Consider the following 21,865-nt stretch of genomic DNA (forward strand, 5'->3'; position numbering starts at 1 on the left):
TTGTTCCACTTCTGACTCCCCCTTGGTCTGTTGTGGATTATTCCACTTCTGACGCCCCCTTGGCCTATGGTGGAATGTTCCACTTCTGATTTCCCCTGGGTCTATGGTGGATTGTACCACTTCTGACTCCCACCTTGGTCTATGATCGATTGTTCCACTTTTTTTTTTTTAAGATTTTATTTATTCATTTGAGACACAGAGATACAGAGAGAGAAAGAGAGAGAGAGCATGGGGGTGGGGGGGAGGCAGAGGGAGAGGGAGAAGCAGGCTCCCAGCTGAGCAAGGAGTCCGATGCGGGGCTCGATCCCAGGACCCTGGAATCACAACCTGAGCGGAAGGCAGACGCTTAACCATCTGAGCCACCCAGGCATCCCAAGGATTGTTCCACTTCTGACTCCCCCTCAGTCTATGATGGAATGTTCCACTTCTGGCTCCCTTCTTAACCTATGATGGATTGTTTCACTTCTGGTTCCCCCTTGCTCTATCATGGATCCTTCCACTTCTGGCTTTCCACCCCCCTTGATCCATGATGGAATATTCCACTTCTTCCCCCCCACCTTGGCCCATGGTAGAATGTTCTTTTTCTGGCTCCCCCTCCTTATCCATGATGGAATGTTCCACTTCTGGCTCCCCCAGAGTCTGTCATGGATTGACCCAGACCACCTGTTTGCAATTACAGACCACCCATTTGCAATCACGGAATTGGGAAGACCTGAAAGAGAAGGGCTAGGAAGTGTGTCTGGCAAGTAGGATCAAACCCTGAATCTTCCTGGATTCAGCTCTCCAGGCCAACTTCTATCCTGAGGCTTTTTATAGGAGAAGGAAGCTTATAACCCCACATCTGTCTTCCCCAGCCACCCTGTACTAACCAAGAAGGTCAAGTAAGCATGTGGTGGGGGGTAGGACTGACTCTCGGACCAGGGGATCCTGGGCCTGGACACAGCGCTGGAAGAGAAGCCCAGGTGAGAGCACCCCACATCTGCAGGGTTTCTGTCCCATCCTGGGCACAGGTTGGCCCAGCACCTTCTTTCTGGGCTCTCCAGGCTCAGCAGGATGGGAGAGGAGAAGGCACGATGGTCAGTCCCCAGCTGGCATGCACCTGCAGAGCTGAATTAGTAAGGGGCTGATTTGGGGGGTCTTGTGGAGGCACAGGCGTAGAGAGTGGGGCCCACCTGACACCAGGAGGCTGAGGTCTCCAATACCTGCCCTGTGGAAAGTAGAGAGGAGGAAGAGTAGACTCCTCCTCCTAGGTGTTTATTTACCCAGCATGGTGCAGTGTCCTGAAGACATAGAATCAGGCAGGAAGCCTCACAGCTGTCCACTGCTGTGGGGTTTTCAACCCCAGAATGATAGGATTTTTTAATCATCATTATTGAAGTATAGTTCACAATGTTTTATTAGTTTCAGGTGTACAACATAGTGATTCAATTCTATACACAATGCTCACCATAAGCGTAGTCACCATATGTTATCATATTATTAGTTATATTCCCTATGCTGTATTTTTCATCCCTGTGACTTATTTATTTTATAACTGGAAGTTTGTACCTCTTAACCCCCTTTACCTATTTTGATTATTCCCCACCCCCCCTCCTCCCCTCTGGCAACCACCAGTTTGTTTTCTGTATTTATGAGTCTGCTTCCGTTCTTTTGTTTTTTGGGGGGGCTGTGGTGTGCTGTAGGATGGTCAGCACCCTGGGTCTCTGCCCACTAGAAGCTAGTTGCACAACCAGTTGCAGCCAAAAAAAAATCTGGAACAGTCAAACACAGAGGGATGGATTAGTGGGTATGTAGCTTCCCTTTGGGGTGACGAAAACATTCTGAAACTAGATACTGGGGATGATGAATAGTGGCGAATATACTAAGTGCTGCTAAACTCCACACTTTAACATGACAACAGTAAATTTGATGTTATGTGTGTTTTATCACAGTAAAAAAAAGTCTCTAAGCATTGCCAAGTGTCCCTTTGTTGAGGACACTTATTCTATATTAATGAATGCACAGACTGTAGAGTTTCTCAATTTTAGCACTACTGAAATTTTGAGCGAGACCATTCTTTGCTCTGGGGGCTGTCCTGTGCATTGTAGGATGTTTAGTGGCATTACTGGTCTCTGCCCATTAGATGCCAGGAGCACCCCCTAGTTGTGACAAAGAAATATCTCCAACATTACCCAATGTCCCATGGGTGGCAAGTCACTCCTGCCGAGAACCACTAAGACTCTCTGCTGTTTTGCCCCCAAATCCATAAGACCTTTAAATTTCTGCACAAAGGGAGCTAGAGTTCACCATCTGATGAACACTAGTTTCAAGTCCATCTGCTTCTTAGATGCTATGTCTTTTTTTTTTTTAAGGTTTTATTTATTTATTTAACAGAGAGAGACACAGCAAGAGAGGGAACACAAGCAGGGGGAGTGGGAGAGGGAGAAGCAGGCCTCCCGCTGAGCAGGGAGCCCGGATGCGGGGCCCGATCCCAGGACCCTGGGATCATGACCTGAGCCGAAGGCAGACGCTCAACGACTGAGCCACCCAGGCGCCCCCTTAGATGCTATGTCTTATCAAACCGTTGAACCCTCTCACTGTGTCCCCTTATTTTTTTTTAAGATTTTATTTATTTATTTGACAGAGAGAGACAGCGAGAGAGGGAACACAAGCAGGGGGAGTGGGAGAGGGAGAAGCAGACTTCCCGCGGAGCAGGGAGCCCAATGCAGGGCTCGATCCCAGGATCCTGGGATCATGACCTGAGCTGAAGGCAGACGCTTAATGACTGAGCCACCCAGGCACCCCTGTGTCCCCTTATTTATTAATAGGTAAAATAATAGGACCTTTAGGGGCTAGGGGGACTGCTGCAAAGTTTCAACAAACATGTATTTTTTTTTTTATTATGTTCAGGTAGCATATAGTACATCATGAGTTTTTGATGTAGTGTTCAACGATTCATTAGTTGCGTATAACACCCAGTGCCCTCCTTAATACAAACATGTATTTTAAATACTCAGTATCCAATATAGGGTCTGACCCAGACATTCTCAATCACAACCCACCACCACTATGTATATTTTTTTATTTTATTTTATTATGTTATGTTAGTCACCATACATTACACCATTAGTTTTTGATGTAGTGTTCCATGATTCATTGTTTGCATATAACACCCAGTGCTCCATGCAATACATGCCCTCTTTAAATGCTTTGTATCTACATGAAGACCTCAGCCCCATCTCCAATTACTTGATCCCTTCCCCTGAGCCATACTCCGTTTCCCCACTGCACACCTCCCTCAAATCCTCGCCTCTCCACATCCTGGTAAACATGGTTATCCAAAAGCCTGGTAAGCCAATATCCCCTGAGTGGAACACCAAATACTACACAGCCATGAGCGCTTGAGGACATTTATCCTGATTAAGTCTGCAATGCCAAACAGTAGAAGAAACTGGGTCCTTCCATGTGCCACCCAGTGGCTAAGTAAGCCACACCACTTCCATCCTTGAGATAGAAGAATCCTGTGTTAATTTGTGGCCTTGAACTTCCTGCTGACTACTTCTCTTTCAACTAATTAATGTGATGTGCAGCCCACAAAATAGCACAGAGAAAAATGCGCAAGAGAGATTAAGAGACAAGGAAGATGAAATGAGACCGTACAGAACATGGAAGAGGGACAGTACAGAAAGAGATAGAGGTTGAATTTTTTTCCAAAATTCTGAGTCCCTTTGCTGTGCAGAAGCTTTTTACCTTGATGAAGTCCCAAAAGTTCATTTTTGCTTTTGTTTCACTTGCCTTTGGAGATGTGTCTTGAAAGAGTTGCTGTGGCCAGTGTTGAAGAGGATACTGCCTATGTTCTCCTCTAGGATTTTGATGGATTCCTGTCTCACATTGAGGTCTTTCATCCATTTAGAGTTTATCTTTGTGTATGGTGTAAGAGAATGGTCCAGTTTCATTCTTCTGTGTATAGCTGTCCAATTTTCCCAGCACCATTTGTTGAAGAGCTTGTCTTTTTTCCATTGAATCACTAGCAGCATAAAATAAATAAAAAATAGGAAAGGCAAGGAAGGAACTCCATGCCAGAAAACATCAGTGCACAGAGAGGAGATCATCTTGACAACAGCCAGAATGAAAGGAGCCATTGCCCATAGAGTGGCACCAATTAGACCCGAGCAGACATCCCAGCAGCAACAATGAAGGACAGAACGTGGAATGGAAACTCCCAAACACCTGTCAGCTTTCAATTGTAATGCAGGCAATTATTCTTCAAGAATGAGGTTTTCACAAGATACCTAGGAATAAATCTAACCGAAGATACAAAGGATCTGTACTCAGAAAACTATAAAATACTCATGAAAGAAATTGAGGAAGACACAAAGAAATGGAAAAACGTTCCATGCTCATGGACTGGAAGAACAAATATTGTGAAGATGTCAATGCTACCTAGAGTAATCTACACATTCAATGCAATCCCCATCAAAATACCATCCACTTTTTTCAAAGAAATGGAACAAATAATCCTAAAATTTGTATGGAAAAGACCCCACATAGCCAGAGGAATGTTGAAAAAGAAAAGCAAAGCTGGCAGCATCAAAATTCCAGACTTCCAGCTCTATTACAAAGCTGTCATCATCAAGACAGTATGGTACTGGCACAAAAACAGACACATAGATCAATGGAACCGAATAGAGAGCCCAGAAATGGACTCTCAACTCCATGGTCAACTCATCTTCGACAAAGCAGGAAAGAATGTCCAATGGAAAAAAGACAGTCTCTTCAACAAATGGTGTTGGGAAAATTGGACAGCCACATGCAGAAGAATGAAACTGGACCATTTCCTTACACCACACACAAAAATAGACTCCAAATGGTTGAAAGACCTCAATGTGAGACAGGAGTCCATCAAAATCCTAAAGGAGAACACAGGCAGCAACCTCTTTGACCTCAGCCGAAGCAACTTCTTCCTAGAAACATCGCCAAAGGCAAGGGAAGCAAGGGCAAAAATGAACTATTGGGATTTCATCAAGATAAAAAGCTTTTGCAAAGCAAAGGAAACAGTCAACAAAACCAAAAGACAACCGACAGAATGGGAGAAGATATTTGCAAATGACATATCAGATAAAGGGCTAGTATCCAAAATCTATAAAGAACTCATCAAACTCAACACCCAAAGAACAAAGAATCCAATCAAGAAATGGGCAGAAGACATGAACAGACATTTTTCCAAAGAAGACATCCAGATGGCCAACAGACACATGAAAAAGTGCTCAATATTGCTCGGCATCAGGGAAATCCAAATCAAAACCTCAATGAGATACCACCTCACACCAGTCAGAATGGCTAAAATTAACAAGTTAGGAAACGACAGATGTTGGCGGGGATGTGGAGAAAGGGGAACCCTCCTACACCGTTGGTGGGAATGCAAGCTGGTGCAGCCACTCTGGAAAACAGTATGGAGGTTCCTCAAAAAGTTGAAAATAGAGCTACCATATGATCCAGCAATTGCACTACTGGGTATTTACCCCAAAGATACAAAAGTAGGGATCCAAAAGGGTACGTGCACCCCGATGTTTATAGCAGCAATGTCCACAATAGCCAAACTGTGGAAAGAGCCAAGATGTCCATCGACAGATGAATGGATAAAGAAGAGGTGGTATATATATACAATGGAATATTATGCAGCCATCAAAAGGAATGAGATCTTGCCATTTGCAACGACGTGGATGGAACTGGAGGGTATTATGTTGAGCGAAATAAGTCAAACAGAGAAAGACATGTATCATATGACCTCACTGATGTGAGGAATTCTTAATCGCAGGAAACAAACTGAGGGTTGCTGGAGTGGGGGGTGGGGTGGGAGGGGTGGGGTGACTGGGTGATAGACACTGGGGAGGGTATGTGCTCTGGTAAGCGCTGTGAATTGTGCAAAACTGTTGAATCTCAGATCTGTACCTCTGTAACAATGCAATATATATTAAGAAAAAAAAAAGAAGGTAGCAGGAGGGGAAGAATGAAGGAGGGGGGAAATCGGAGGGGTAGACGAACCATGAGAGACGATGGACTCTGATAAACAAACGGGGTTCTAGAGGGGAGGGGGGTGGGAGGATGGGTTAGCCTGGTGGTGGGTATTGAGGAGGGCACATTCTGCATGGAGCACTGGGTGTTATGCACAGACAATGAATCATGGAACACTTCATCTAAAACTAATGATGTAATGTATGGGGATTAACATAAGAATAAAAAAATAAAAAAGAATGAGGTTTTAAAAAGACCTTTTCATCTCCCCTAAAAAATTGCAATTGGGGGTTTTTATAGTTCCATCATGTGAAAATGTTGGGGAAGAAAACTTCACTGAAATAAATATTCTCCTAAATCCAAAGGGAACAGTTCTGTGTTATTTAAGCTGTCAACCTGGATCACTAACTACAGGTCATTGTTTTTGGAACATTTCCGTGTCAGTGTTCTCAGTCCTTAGAGAAGCACGATAGGGCTACTTTAAGTTTGGTAGAAAAATTAAGTAAGGATATAGATCACTCACTTTTGTCAGTGTCTGGGAATCAGTGCTAAATAGTGATTTTGCATTTTTTTAAGAAAATTCTAGAGCGGTTTTCCCAACTTTTCTGTGAGTTATCAGCAATAGGATGTGGATAACTTAGGGAAAGCTGTGTTTTCCAATGTAGTGGATTACACACACATACACACACACGCACAAGCACTCATATGTGGAACATAAGGAATAGTGCAGAGGACCATAGGGGAAGGGAAGGAAAACTGAATGGGAAGAAATCAGAGAGGGATACAAACCATGAGAGACTCTTGACTCCAGGAAATAAACAGGGTTGCAGAAAGGGAGGTGAGTGGGTGGATGGGGTAACTGGGTGATGGGCATTAAGGAGGGCACGTGATGTGATGAGCAATGAGTGTTATATGCAACTAATGAATCAATGAACATTTTTAAAAAGTTTAAAAATAATGATTTGGTCAGATTTGTACCTCATAAATAACAGGATAGATTAGAATGGGGGTTGGCAAACTATGGCCCATGGGCCAAAGCTGGCCTGTTGCCTATTTTTATAAATAAAGTTTTATTGGAACATAGCCACACCCATTCATTTAAATATTGTCTGTGGCTGTTAGCACACTACAACAGCAAAATGGAATCATTGTGACAGTGACCATATGGCTTACAAACCTAAAATATTAGCTATCTGGCTCTTTACGGAAGAAGTTTACTGACTTCTGGGTTAAAATATCCTAAAACTGGAGCACCTGGTTGGCTCAGTTGGTTAAGCGTCTGCCTCTGGCTCAGGTCGTGATCTCAGGGTCCTGGGATCAAGCCCCGCATCGGGCTCTCTGCTCAGCGGGAAGCCTGCTTCTCCCTCTCATTCTCCCTCTGTGCTCTCTCTCTCTCAAATAAATTAAATCTTTAAAAAAAATTTTTTTAAAGAATATCCTAAAACTGATTAAGGAAGCCACAGACCACACTGATCATGTAGACTCATCAAGCATCTATTAAATTTGACCAAGAAATACCTGAGCTAGGGCAGAAAAAAAAATGAAAGAAACCAACATAGCCATCAATGAAGTAGTGATATTTTTTCCTAGACCAGTATGCCTAGTGTAAAGATAACTAAAATTAGGTCTTGGGCGCATTATTAAGTACAGCTTCAAACAAAGTTCTTTGCCTTTTATTATGCTTGTGTCCTTGTGAAATAACACACATTTTGACATAAAGTTGGTATGTGACTTGTGCAGAATTTCCCGTAAACCAGAGAGGAAAAGCCAGTGCTAAATTCTGTATTTTGATCCAGTAATTCACATGTGACCCTCTAGTTCATGGTGTGTCTTAGAGATATCAGATCACCCCCTTCAAGACAAATAATCACTAAAGACGGTCTCCGGGTGTTCAAGACAGGAAGTCACAACGTGGGGACAGGCTTGCTCTGGCATCACTGCATTCAATGGTCAGATTTGGATTGTGATCTTTCACGTCCTTCAACAGCTTCTGGATTTCCACGCTAGATTCATCTATCTCCAACCTGAGTGTCTTTAAGGGGCTGCTATTCTGTTTTAAAGCCTCAAAGAGCACCATTATTCCACTTTGCCCCAAGATATTCTGGCCCAGGTCCAGAGTTTCCAGCCGCTGAGTGCTGATGAGAACAGATGCAAGACCCTGACAACAGGAAGAAGTGATGGAGCAGCCACAGAGCCTGTGGGGAAAGAGCACAGAAACCCAGTCAGTTCTTTCTTAGAACCTACTGTGTTACCAGGCACACTCTTGGCTTGCTGCGGAACTAGTAGTAAAAAAAATTTTTTTTAAATAATAGTTTTCTTCATGACGCTTATGTTAGTGACTCCCATCAGAACATTGAAGACCGTGGACGATGGTACTGGAACAGGATTAGGGTAAATTGGCCGAGAAGGATTAGGTAGCTTTATGGTGGTTGGTGAATTCTTCATTGGGAAAGTGATAGGAAAAAGTGAAAGAAGGAGAGTGAGCCATTATGGTAAGTGTGGGATGTAAGCCAGCGTAGCTGAAATGCCCAGCTGGGAAGGAAGTCTTGTAGACTCCTGGAAAAACCTTCAGATTTTATCTGCAGTGGCCTGGGGAGCTTTTGAGTCTTTTGAAATGGACGTGTCCTGGTCCAGCTTGCAGACTGAAACAAACCTGGAAATCAAGGACCAACTCTGAGACTGCACAACACTCCATGTGAGAGTTGGCAGCCCAAATGAGAGCGTTAGCACTAGGAGTGTAGATGGTCATCTGCTTGGTATCTGGAAGGAGGTGCCTCAAAGTGATGTGAATGTGAGGTGTGATATGAAGGCAGGAAGAAAAAAACAGAAGCCTTCGCGTTGGTGAATAGACAAACACTGTTTCCTCCTAGAACTTACAGTGAATTAATTATACTCAGTAATGTGAAATATATTAGCATCACCTCCATCCCTCATCTCCTTGTCCCAGAGCTTTTCCAGACTAAAAGATGCATTTGCCAGTGGAGGACAGAGGGCAGGACCATTTAGGGTAGATATGCCTCATGCTGGCTTATATAGAGTCCAGTGGGCTGACCCATGCCCCCTCAGCCATGGGCCCTTGAGCACTCCACCACCTGCACATCTATATGCTGCATCTCTAACCATCCTTCTGCTGCCCCAGGCACTATAATAGGCATTGAAGACACAGGAAATGCATCCCATTCCCTCAGAAATAAAACAATCGATAAAGGGATTAACGAGTTGTAGTATATCCCTACAATGGGATATTGGTGCACCATATAAAGGAATGAGGTATTTATGCTTGCTACAGCGTAGATCAATCTTGAAAATACTATACTCACTGAAAGAAGCCCAACACAAAAAGCCACTTATTATATGTGACTCTCTTTATATGAAATATACAGAATTAGTATGGATAGCAGGATAGGTATAGAATGGAGACAGAAAGCAGAGGGGTCTGGAGGCCCCATATGGGGTGATCAAACAGACTAAGTATTCCAAAGCTATCGAGTTGTATACTTTAAAATGGCTAATTTTAGGTGAATTTCACTTCAATAAAAAAAAAACTAAACAAAAAATTATAGTTCTACTAATTGTGCCATTTTCCTACCCAATCAATAGAGAACAGAGCACTTCAATAGGATAGTCAGGAGATCTGGAACTATCAAAACTAGTTTGTTGTCCCCCACAATAGCCAAGGTGAGAAGTGAAATATTAGCAGATAGCCCTGCAAACTGCAGGGTGTGAGTGCTCTAGTCAGAAAAAAGGAAACCAAACAGTAAGAACAAAGACCTTGTGGTGGGAAGGAATGGGGTGTGTTCTGGGAACTGAAAAGAAGCTGGTTGAAGATGTGCCCCAAGGTGGGGAGAAAAAGCCTAGATGAAGTTACAGAGAAAGGGGCTCGGTCATAGGGAACACCCTGAGATTTGGTAACAAATATTGATTCATGTGCTTGCTGCATAAAACTTTATCATGAGATTGACAAGCCCACAATGTAACTCCATAAATGCATGAAGTGCACCACTGTGAGAAGTCGTCCTATAGACAAGTCATGCATACCATGAGGGGAAAATGGAATGTCAGAAGTCACGGCTAATAAATATCAGATGGGATCTGAACCACATTTTGAAGTCAGAGACCCTATTCAATATGTCTGCTATGATGCTGAGTCCTTGAACCCCAATGAAAAAGATAGACCCCAAACTGTGGACACTGTGGATTTGCTTGTTCAGCATCTTCCAACCTCTAATTCAAGGGAGCTCAAACTTAGAGAATATTGGAATCTTCTGGAATATCTCTAAAGATTTTGATGCCAGGCTCTACTTCTCCTAAATTTAATCAATTTTGTGAGAAGCCTGACCATTAAGAATTTTAAGAGTTCTCCAGGGACGACCAAGACATAAAACAAAAATCGCCATGTGTTCTGGTGGTCTTTCTCATCTCTACAAGACTAGGGAAGCATTTACATGACCCAGATTCAGTTTACATTAGGGTTTTAGTTGTAAAATACATTGCATCAATGAGATGCATTTGATGGAGACTTGTGAGGGAGCAGTGACGCACAGCCCACCATCCTGTTGGTGAAGCCACTGTGTTTCCTGGGGGCAGTATCCATCCACGGTGCCCTGGGCACTGAGCTGGGACAGGCCCACTGTGCCCTGCTCACTGGATCCCAGCAGAAGCAGTATGCCCCTGAAGCCCACTCCTCTGGAGGCCGTCCCCACCTGTACCCCACTCCTCCAGGCCCTCTGAATGACTCTGAATACAGGTAACTGGGTGCTTACAATTTCTGCAGGGATTTACCTCCTAAAGCGGAGCAGGAGAGACACTACTGCAGTCTACATTCTAAAATATCTAAAATAGCTCAGATAAAATAGCTCCAAAACACCTTAAAAACGAGCAAAAGCACCTACCCTAGACATCTTAGGTTACAATTTGGCTTCTTCAAGGCCTCACAGAGAAACCACGATCCAGTAGCTATGGGATTGAGACTCAGATCCAAGTTTGTTAAGCTCGAATCTTCTTGGAGGAGCTTTGAGATGTACCTGCAGCCGCGTCTGGTTATGTTGCAATGGGATAACCTGCAAAGACAATCCCATTCGTCTGTGACTTACACCCTGTGAGGTGGTTAGTTACTTCCAAGAGCACACACCTTCTCCTGTGATATATATACGTTCAGGTAGGCCTGTATGTGAAAACATACAAGTGAAATGATGATGATTACATCATTCCCACCCTGCCTAGGTGGCAGAAGGGTAAACTGGCCTTTGTCCGCCACCTTTTATAAATTATGGAGAAGCAGATGCACATCTCCAAAGACACAGATTTTCCTAAAGCAGCAGCGTAGCCTATAGGTCAAGAACTTAGGCTCTGGGGTCAGACAGACCCAAGACTGAATCTGAGGCCCCTATTATGCTCTGCATGGTTAGGTTCTACTTCTTTCCCTTTAGAGAGGTATTTCATGTCTTGTATTTAATCGTCTGAGCAGAACGGTGGCACACTGAAAGCTCAACATTCCTGATATCTTAGTGACTGGGTTTCTCATTTAAACTCTGGAGACTCTCCTACAAGCTTAGGCTTCTAGGAGTCCTCCAGCTAGGAGGCCAGACCACACAGGAGGATGGTCACATGGTAACTTTAGGCAGCTGGGTCTGCAGTGGACCCTCCCAGCCCTATGCCCCAAGCATGACACAATTGCAACAGAGGCTGTGGATCCTGAAGTGCCACTGCTAAGAGCGATGGAGGAGGACCAGACCAAAAGACACCATGCTTCGTAGTGTGTGAGATCCTAAAGTCATCAGTGAACCTGAGGAGTTTGGGGAGGAGGATGGTATAAAAGTATAAGATTAAGTTTTGTATGTTGTCTAAGTGGAGGCTTGATCCACTGTTGACTCTATGTATTTAAAGCAATGATTGCTGGCAACTCAGTTGATAGAGGGGGCTTCATACCTACCACACAGATGTGACCACATGCAAGCTAAGTGGCTAAGCATTGGTTTTCCAGTTAGTAAATCTGAAATAAAAGTAACTATATCATGAGGTTGTAAAATTTGGTAGAGTCCCTCATACACAGTGCTTGATGAGGACTGGACACTTTTTTATTGTCTGTTTAGATGCCTAAGCTAACTCTCAAGATAGGATGTCTCTATGTAGACAGCCCTGTGAAGTTTTATGTTCTTCGTATGTCTACCTAAACAATATTCATTAGATGTTTTCATTTTCTCTGTCCACCACCAAAAGCTGAATACTTGTTTTCTCTTTTTAGTCTTAAATGACTGGTGCATGTCTGGATTAAGGGATATCCTAGATTAATACAGAGTTTCCAGGACCAGCTGGAAGCCATAAAGCTAAGGGGCAGACAGAAGTTTCCCAGTACAACAAGAGCCTCAGAGAAATCAAAGCCAAGAAAAGATTTCTGAGCAGAAATAAGCCTCATACTCTACACAATCTCTTGAATGTTACCCTAACTATGTATGCTTCTAATGGAAACAGGTACTCCATGCTGGGCTTGTTCCCATATAACAAGGGCAAATGACAGCCCATGGGTCAAATCCAGCCCACCACCTGTTTTTGGTGAATAAAGTTTTATTGTAACACAACCACACTGATTTCCTTACATGTTCACTCAGCAATGGCACAGTGGAATAATTGCAAAAGAGACCATATAGCCCACAAAGTCTAAAATATTTACTATTTGGCCCTCTGCAGGAAAAAATGTATTGAGCCCTACCACAGAACTCAATCCATTCCCAATTATGGGAAGAAAGAGATCATGTGTACTTTAAAAACATACACAAAACATCAGAACTGAGAACCAATTGGTTATCCCATATTCCCAGCATAGGAAGAGGCGAGAAGGTAATCCCTGCCCTGAAAGACATGCAAATATTAAAATCTGTTTCTGCCTGTCCTTTCCCTAATTTGTAGCAGGATCTTGCCAGTTTCATTCAAGTAGAATCATTAAGTGCTCTTCTATCTGTCCTACCTGAATCCAGGTGTGTGCACACACAGACTTACACCAGATTCTGTAGTTGACAGTCAGGGTAACTCAGACCCTCACACAAAAGCTTTACCCCACCATCCCCAAGGTTGTTGTTGGCCAAGCACAGGTGCGTCAACCTCTGGTTGACAATCAAAGCAGAGGAGAGCTCCTTGCAACAGGCTTCTGCAAGGTGACAGTTTTCCAACCTGCAAAAAGCACCACACAATTGGCAAGATGGTTAGAACATTTCCAAAGCCCAGCCTCCTCAGCTGACAGCCCTTCTTGTTAATTCTACACCTTCTATATATTGTGCTCATGACCAAAGCCTGAAGGACCATGAATGAGAAAAGGGCCAGCAAAATGCATGAGTCATCCACCTCTGGGAACCAAAACTGGGAACTGGGTGTCTACATCAGTCGGAGGTCCCATATGGGTTTCCCTGTACGTCCCGTACTACCATTGCTCCTCCCCGTGTGGCCCCAGACCTAAAACGGAGATGCTCCATGGGAAGAAAGGCAGGACTTACAACAGCCTCTGCAGGAAGCACTTTGGGTGTCTCAGAGTCATGCACAGCAACTTGGTGCACTCGTCCGGGAGCTCATTGGCTGTGAGATCCAGGCATTTCAGGGACTGGTTGACTTCAAGGGCCGAGGAGAAATCAGCCCACTGCTGAGTGGTGTCAGAACAAGACCCCAGCCTATGGGATAAATGGGGGGAAAGTCATTCTTCTGAGAGGACACAGAGACCACATCAGCTTATTATGTTTCCCTGAAGATTATACCCTTGAATTCTATTTCATCCTACTCCAATAGGTGCTCAACCCTGGCCTGAATTGATCTCCTTTGCTTCTTCAATATCCCCGCTGCCATTTGATCAACATCCAACATCATCTAAGAGAAAAAAAAATCTGTAATATAAGTATGCATGAAGTTTCACTAATGTGGCTGTTATTTCTCAAACCCTACATTTTATACAATCACTTTCCCTGCCTGAGTCTGTCCTAATCCCACTTAGATTTAAATATGCAATTCTATAGGGAAAAAATTGACGCCTGATACTCAGAAGCATCAACCTCATGAATTATTAGGGAATATGCAAATTAAAACAAGGAGATACCATTCGACACCTAGGCAGCCAGGTCCAAAATTTGTTGAGTTTAAGTGTTGCAAGAATAAAAACTGGGAACTCCTTCTGTTGATGAGCATATGAATATAGTACAGCTGTTTTGGAGATCATTGAGGAAATCCATTAATCCCTTATACTGGGCTTTAAAACCCAGCTACTCTTGCACAAAAGATCAGACTACAGGACTCTTGTACACGTCTGTTGTTTGCATCATACTCTTATATGTTCAAAATCTTTGCAAATTACTTAACCTTTGTAATATCTTTCCCCATCTGTGCTTTGCAGGGAGACAATACCTTCATATCCAACAATTAGAGAATATAATCCATCCATATTCTGTGCCCAGTAGAATGTATGTCATAGGTAAAATTGGGAGTTCTTAAAATGAGTACATTTCTTCCCTCAGATTAGCCTATATAATAAGGATGTCCTACGTTTACTTAAGTAATTGGAATACAGGGTGGAATGTGAAGGGTCTCAAATCGTGTGAGCATAAATGGGAGATTCTGAGTCAGCTATTTGTCATTTTGGAGCTTCAGTGTATCCACTTAAAACATCCATTACCAAAGCTTCAGAGTAACAGATGTTTTTCTAAGTAAATGAGACACAGCTCAGAAATCATCAATATGGTAAGAGCTGCCCTTTGCGCCTGGCCCCTATGTGGAGCACGTCACATCAATTCTTAAAACCCTACTTTATGGATGAGGAAGCAGCTCAAAATCCTAGTGGTCATAAATGTTAGAGCAAGGATTGAGCTCATTTCCAAATCCAAAAAACAATCTGTGCTGTTAGCCAGTAAGGCAGGCTGCCACTCAACTAAATAGAGGGAAGGAAAAAGGGTCCCCTAGAGACAGGTAATGACAATCGGAGCCCTCACTAGGAGGGCTCACTGAGGAATGGCTCAGACCAGACATACCAGGACCCAGGACACTGGATTCTTCTGCAATGTTACTGAGTGGTCATGATGGATGCTCTGAACCACAACGGGTAGACAACACGGGGCCTAAAATACCAAGTCCCCAAGCTAGAGGGGGTTGCAGAATTCTGGGTGTTCCTTTGCCCTCGGGGCTCACTCTTCAATGCACGAGACAAGCTGACTGGAGAAAGAGAATGTGCACGGGCTTTCTGCCTCTGTTCGAGACTATGTCCACTGTTTGGCATGGTGTCCTGACATGTGGCTCTGCCTTCCTTCCAGTTCGGCCAGAAGTGCAGGGGGACAGGGGAATGCGGCATCCCCCGATGGAGAAGAGCAAGGACTGTGAGATCTACCTCAGATACTGCAGATTGCACCTCGGGTGCCTCAGAGTCTCACACAGCAGAAGCAGCAGCTTGTCACTGTGGACGCCACCTTCCAGGACCAGGTGTGTCAGAGTCTTCTTACCAACAAGAGCTAGACACAAGTCCCGGTAAGCATCAGCAGGGGAAACATTTTTAATCCTAGGAAAAAATGAAAAGGGATTCCGTCTTGAGTGCTGTGAACGCAGGGAGAGGAATGGTCTCCAGACAAGGCGGACAATGGGAAGATGGTCAAGAAAACCACTGATGTGAAGGGCAGCTGGAACGAAGAGAAGCAGGGACTGCAAAGGAGGTAGTCTGTGGTGGTGGGAGGAAGATGGGTCGGATGCTGGAGGGCTTGGTCACCCTTGTGACCTGGTTCGTGCTGTTCTTCAGAGGAGCTATCTATCCTCTCCTTGAGTTTTGTGTCCTACCCTGTATCTCCTTCAGCATTCAGCTCCCATCCTCCTCCTCCTCGATGCCTGACTTCTCCTAGCAAGAATAAGCTATTTCTTACTATCACCCCACACGGCCATTTGCATTCCCACAGATAAGTTTCCATTTAGGTTACACTACGTTATCGTTTATGAGTTAGCAAATAAATTAGACTCTTCGAAGGTGTGGACCATGAAGAGTTGGGGGTTTTGTTTGTTTGTTTGTTTGATTTCCCTCTCTGCTAGCATGGATGTGGAATGTCAAATAGGATTAAAATAAATCCTAGGTGGAAAAGAACCTAGATTTTCTCTAATCCAACTGTGGACTCCAAGAAATAATTCAGCATTAAAAAAAAAATAGATTTTTTTCCGGCACCTGGACTGTGCCACCTTCTGTAGAGTAAGAGTCAATCAAGCTCGTGTTATACATAATGAATCTAGCTCATAAGTGATCCTGTGTGCATAGTAGGAATAAGTGGGAAAGCACTTTCTCAGGACCTCTTTTTGAAGCATGCTTAATGCATCCTAATTTGGGATGGACTCTGCACCCACCATTATTGCCCACTACCCTCCTGTTTCAGATGTTCATTTTCACTGGAGTTCTAGAGGCTCTTCGCCTGTTTCTAGGTTGTACCTCCAAACCTGGCAATCCATCCCCCTGTTGGGGAGGGGGGAATGGATACGCTCTTCTCCCTAAAGCCACACTTCTTCCCAAACCCACAGTTGGTCTTAGAACCCTTGACCCTTCATTGTCAGATAATGAATGTCCCCTGCAGCTTAGCCAAAAGAGGCTTCAGAGTGAAATTTCCAGCACAGAGAGAACCAGATTAAGGGGGATGCCAGCCTTTCAGAACCCCTGCTTCCATGGTCCTAAACTCTTAGCAGAACAAATTACGGTGCCTTCTAATTCTTGTTTCTCATGTAAGGCCTTGAGCATTACAGAGCAATGTAAACTTTCAAGGCCATACAGAAGAAATTGCTGTCTTTGCTGACACCAACCCATGTCAGATTTCGTTGCTTTGAACAGGCAAGTCCCATGGCATTCTGAGATAAGCAAGTCAACTGATGTTTGGCAGAGGTATTTATCCCAAGTAAATAGCACATTTTCGGCGGCTTAATTAAACTTTCTAAGGCATGTTGTTCTGGGGAAGTGGGGGGTAGTTTCAGTAATGTATCCATCTGTAATTTTGAACAGAACTTATGAAGTTTATCATTTGGACATGTGTTGGTTGAACCTTTTAAACCCTAACAGTCACCTGCCCAGGCGGCTCCATCATGATTTGCTTCTGCCCTAACCTACCTTACTCAGACTCCTCTCTGAATCCTGTTCCACACACTGGTTATAAATTCACCATTGCCTCGCCGACACGTTCTTATTCATGTATTTAAAACTGTGCTTTCTGGAATATTTCCCCAGTTCCCACCAGGTGCCCTTCTGATATGCATGTACCTATATTTCCCACAGGCTGAGTTTCAAATATGCCCATAGCAGATGTATGGAAACACCCAAACGCTTGGCCAAATTTCAGGACAATAACTCAATGCAACATACGATTCTCCCACTAGCCACCATTTCAATTCTTTGTATTCTGAGCACCTGGTTGGTCAGAGCCTGGTCAAATAGCATTCAAATAGTGCTGCCACATTAAAAACGCCTGGGGATCATCGTTACAGGATTGGCGTCTACTTACACCACTTTCTGGAGATGACAGGTGACATGGGTGATTTGCTCACAAAGAATCCTCACTGAGGAGTGACTTAGGAAGCTTTGGCTCACATCCAAGAAGCACAGATTCTCGTTTGAACTGAACAACGAGCAGAGATCGATCCAGAGATGGAGAAAGACGTGGTCGTGCTGTGACCTGGAAGGAAGGGATGGACCAGAGCACCTATTGAAAAGCTTGTATGGGAGAAGTAACAAGAATTGGTAGACAGTCCCCCAAAGGGAACCACCAACAAAATGAAAAGGCAGCCTGCAGAATGGGAGGAAATATTTGCAAATCATGTATCTGACAAGGGGTTAATATCCAAAACATATAAAGAATTCATACAATTCATTTAAAAAAACTGATTTAAAAATGGGCACGGGGTGTTATACACAACTAATGAATCATTGAACACTACATCAAAAACTAATGATGTATTAGAAGTTGACTAATTGATCGTAATAAAATTTTTTTAATTAAAAAAATGGACAGAGGAACTGAATAGATGGTTTTCCAAAGAAGACATCCAGATGGCCAAGAAAAGATGCTCCACATCACTCATCATCAGGGAACTACAAATCAAAACCATGATGAGCTATCACCTCACACCAGTCAGAATGGCTGTCATCAAAAAGACAGGGAGTAAGTGTTGGGGGGATGTGGGGAAACGGGAATCCTCGTGCCCTGTTGGTGGGATTGTAAATTGGCACAGTTATTAGGGAAAACAGTATGGAGTTTCCTCAAAAAATTAGAATTACACTATGATCCAGCAATCCCATTTCTGGGTATTTGGAGAAAATGAAATCACACTCTTGATAAAGTATCTATACTCCCACATTCACTGCACCATTATTTACAATACCCAAACATGGAAGCAACCTAAGTGTCCACTGACAGATGAATGGATAAAGAAAATATGGTAGGTGTATCTGACAGAATATTATTCAGCCACAAAAAAGGAAAATTTGCCATTTGTGACAACATGGATGGATCTGAGGAGCATTAGGCTACGTGAAATAAAGTCAGGCAGAAAGACAAATACTGTCTGATCTTACTTCTATGTGGACTCTAAAACAAAACAAAACAAAACACCAAACAAACAAACAAACAAAAAAACATGAATTCCTAGAACAGATGGGTGGTTGCCAGAGGCAGGGTGTGGATAAAATGGGTCAGAGTGGTCAGTAGGTACAAAGTTTCAGATCGAAGTCCTGGGGATGGTAGTATGGGTACAGTATGGTGGCTCTAGTTTAAGAAAAGCATAAAGAATTGTTAAGGAAAATATGTGAGGTGTCCAGAATGTCTAGGGATGCCCTGGACTTGTGCCCCACATGTAAGCGATAACACTGAACAAAGTAAAGTTCCATCCCTAAGCTGAGCATTGTGCTCCCCACCTTGAACGGCAAGCCGGCAGAAGAAATTCTGGCAAGAAGAAAATTCTGACCCTAAGCCACAGGGAGCAGGACACTCTGCCCTGTTCCTAATGCAGCAGGGGATGAGGCTGAAGACGGGGCACTAACAGTGAACAGGGCAGGTCCTTACCGGTCAGCCTGAGCCTCTGATTCCCATGCAGCATCGTTCTCCAGGAACATCCCCTTTTCTACCCGCAGCCACATTTTCTGCAAGTTTTCACAGTGCTTGAGGCAGAATGCCGCGTGCACCATGTCCGAGGTATCTTGCAAATGCAGGGACACTTCCGTGACCTGGGCCATGGCCTCCTTCACAAGCAGCTCCTCTTGGGATTCGTAGAGACAGTACAAAATCTCCTTCGTGTCGGTCACCGAGGAGAAGGGTCTGTTCTCGGCAGACCTTATTCTGCATTCCAGTAGCTCCTGCTTGACCTCCGTGGACACCGGGCAGCCAAACGTGGTCCCCAGCTCCCTGGCCCTCTTTTCATTGGCGAGGCCGAACAGGAAGCGCCCCACGGGGGCCAGCTGGGGGTTCTGGAGTCCTTCTTCCTTGCACAGCAGCCTCTGCACACCCCCAATATTCCAGCCGGGGCTCCCCGCGTCCTGGTGGTCCTCGCTGCCCAGAACGTAGAGCGCAGCGGCCAGGAACTGCTGGACGCTCAGGTGGACGAAGCAGTAGCAGCCCTCGCAGTCCCTGCCCTTCTGGAGGATGCTCCTGTCCAGGAAAGGGCGCAGGTCCGACTCGTCCATGCCCAGCCTGCGCAGGTCGTGTCCATCAAACACCGAGGTCTGCGCCCACGTGCCCTCGGCGGCCAGCAGGCACAGGGCGCGCAGCGCAGCCCCGAGGTGTGGACCCGGGCAGCCGCCCCGCGCGGGCGCGAACCGACTGCAGAGAAAGCACAGCAGCAGTGACGTGGCGGTCTGGCAGGTGGGGCGGGGGTCCTCGCCCTCGTCCATCCGCAGCCTCAGGCAGGTGCACACCATCCAGCACACGGCGGGCGCCGCGCCCATGCGGAACAGCGCCGCATTGCTCTTCATCAGGTGGAAAGCGCGCAGCGCCTGAGCCTCCCCTCCAAAGTGTCGCAGGAAATACGCCCTCCTGTCGCGTTCTGAGAGCCCTTCCAGCTCCACCAAGAGTGGCCGCTCCACCAGGAACCGCAGCTCCCTCAGGGCCTCGGGCCGCGTGGTGACCAGTAGGGTGGCCGTGGGTAAGAGCTTCCTTGTCAGCAAGCTCCCCAGGAGGACAGGCGCAGGTCTCTGCGACCTCCAGTCGCCACACAGGCCCTGCACCAGCGCCCCCACCCCCGAGGGCACGCGCAGCTCCTCAAAAGCATCAACGACGAGCAGGAGTTTCTGCGCCTGGGCGAGGACCTGCGGAAGGGCATCCTGCAGGTCTGGGGCGCTCGCAGCCAGCAGCTCTGCGAAGGAGCACGTCCCCTTGCGGCTGAGCACCTTGCAGCTGAGATAGAAGGCGCGGGGGCAGGTCTGTGCCAGGTTGTCCTGTGTCCAGTCCAGCATGCACTTCTTGGCCAGAGTGGTCTTCCCCACGCCCGCGGGACCATGCAGCACCACCGTGTGTGACTTTAGCTGTGTGGGTGTTTTGGGATTCAAGAAAGATATGAACCTTTGGCTTCTCTGGGTGAGGTTGTAGTGAAACTCATCACCATTTCCTGGCGAAAAGGTCTTCAGGATAGAAGATTCCTCCATTGCGTTTCTATCTTGCTCCTCTTCACCTGTAGTGATACAGGATGGGACAAAGTTGGGGTGCCAGTGATTATACTCACCTTGAAAATACACTTTGTAAAGGACTGGAAACGAGGAATACCAAGAACAGGCAAGTTATCTTGCATGCTACCAAACACCAAACTTCTAAGACAGTACTGAACCACCTGGCTTTTCTAACCAGCAAATCCCCTTCTGCTTCCCCCAGCTTCCAGTTATCCAGTCTTTTTTGCACTTTTGCACTTTGTAAAATACCCACGGGGGAAAGCTTGACCCACAGGGGTATCTGCACTTTGTAGATCATGTATTATTGTAGATTGAGAGAACTTTAAATATCTTCCATTTCAAAAAAATATTTCATTCTTATTACAGTAAAAATATGCATAAAATGTTTAACCAGTTTAAAGTGTACAATTCAGTGGCATTGAAAACAACCATCATCTTGTGCCAGAACATTTTCATCACCCACATAGATACCGAGACTCATGAAGCAGTCACTGCCCATTTCCCCCTTACCCGGGCTCTGGCTACCACTAATCTGCCTTCTGTTTCTGTAGATTTATCTACTTGTTAAGTTTCAAGTTTATGTGGAAATGCAAAGATGTAAAATAAAGCCACTTGCAGAGAAACAAGAGCTGGAAGTCACTCCAAGATAAACATGAGGGTTTAGACTGGGAGGAGACATGGTGACACACACTTGCTTCACCCTAGTACTGACCCTGGTAAAGACTTACTATAAACCAGAGCAAATGACAGGAAACTGGTGTAAAGGTACAGAAAGGACCCATGAGACAGAATGGGGCCAACTCACTAGAGACTTTTCTCCCTCTTCCTCTGCTGCTCCCTCTGCTTGTGTTCCCTCTCTCTCTTGCTCTCTCTGTCAAATACATAAATAAAAACTTTAAAAAAATTATAATGGTTAATATTAACGTATATAAACAACTAGAGATTTATATGTACATATACACAAATGCACATACAAATGCAAACATATTTTCAAAAATTAAGAGGAAATTAGCATAGCTTTTTTACTCAGAAGTGACAGAATCAGAGAGGGAGACAAACCATGAGAGACTCTTGACTCCAGGAAACAAACGGAGGGTTACAGAAGTGGGGGGGTGGGGGATGGGGTAACTGGGTGATGGGCATTAAGGAGGGCACATGATGTGATGAGCACTGGGTGTTATCTGCAACTAATGAATCATTGAACACTGCATCAAAAACTAATGATATACTATA

At 44.8% G+C, this 21,865-nt stretch overlaps 1 protein-coding gene across 1 annotated transcript; it reads right to left on the reverse strand.

Annotated features, from left to right (window-relative positions):
• Window positions 1-7,885: 7,885 nt before the first annotated feature.
• Window positions 7,886-21,131, reverse strand: LOC117997999 (NACHT, LRR and PYD domains-containing protein 2-like). Its single transcript, XM_034986519.1, has 8 exons — window positions 21,104-21,131; window positions 19,038-20,637; window positions 17,481-17,651; window positions 15,350-15,517; window positions 13,482-13,652; window positions 12,991-13,161; window positions 10,887-11,054; window positions 7,886-8,189 (listed from the first exon to the last, which is right to left on the reverse strand). The coding sequence occupies exons 1-8, from the start codon at window positions 21,129-21,131 to the stop codon at window positions 7,886-7,888; spliced, it is 2,781 nt and encodes a 926-aa protein (XP_034842410.1).
• Window positions 21,132-21,865: the final 734 nt, after the last annotated feature.

Source organism: Mirounga leonina, unplaced genomic scaffold (assembly GCF_011800145.1).
Source record: "Mirounga leonina isolate KUSES-001 unplaced genomic scaffold, KU_Mleo_1.0 Mir_376, whole genome shotgun sequence".
Lineage (NCBI taxonomy): Eukaryota > Metazoa > Chordata > Mammalia > Carnivora > Phocidae > Mirounga > Mirounga leonina.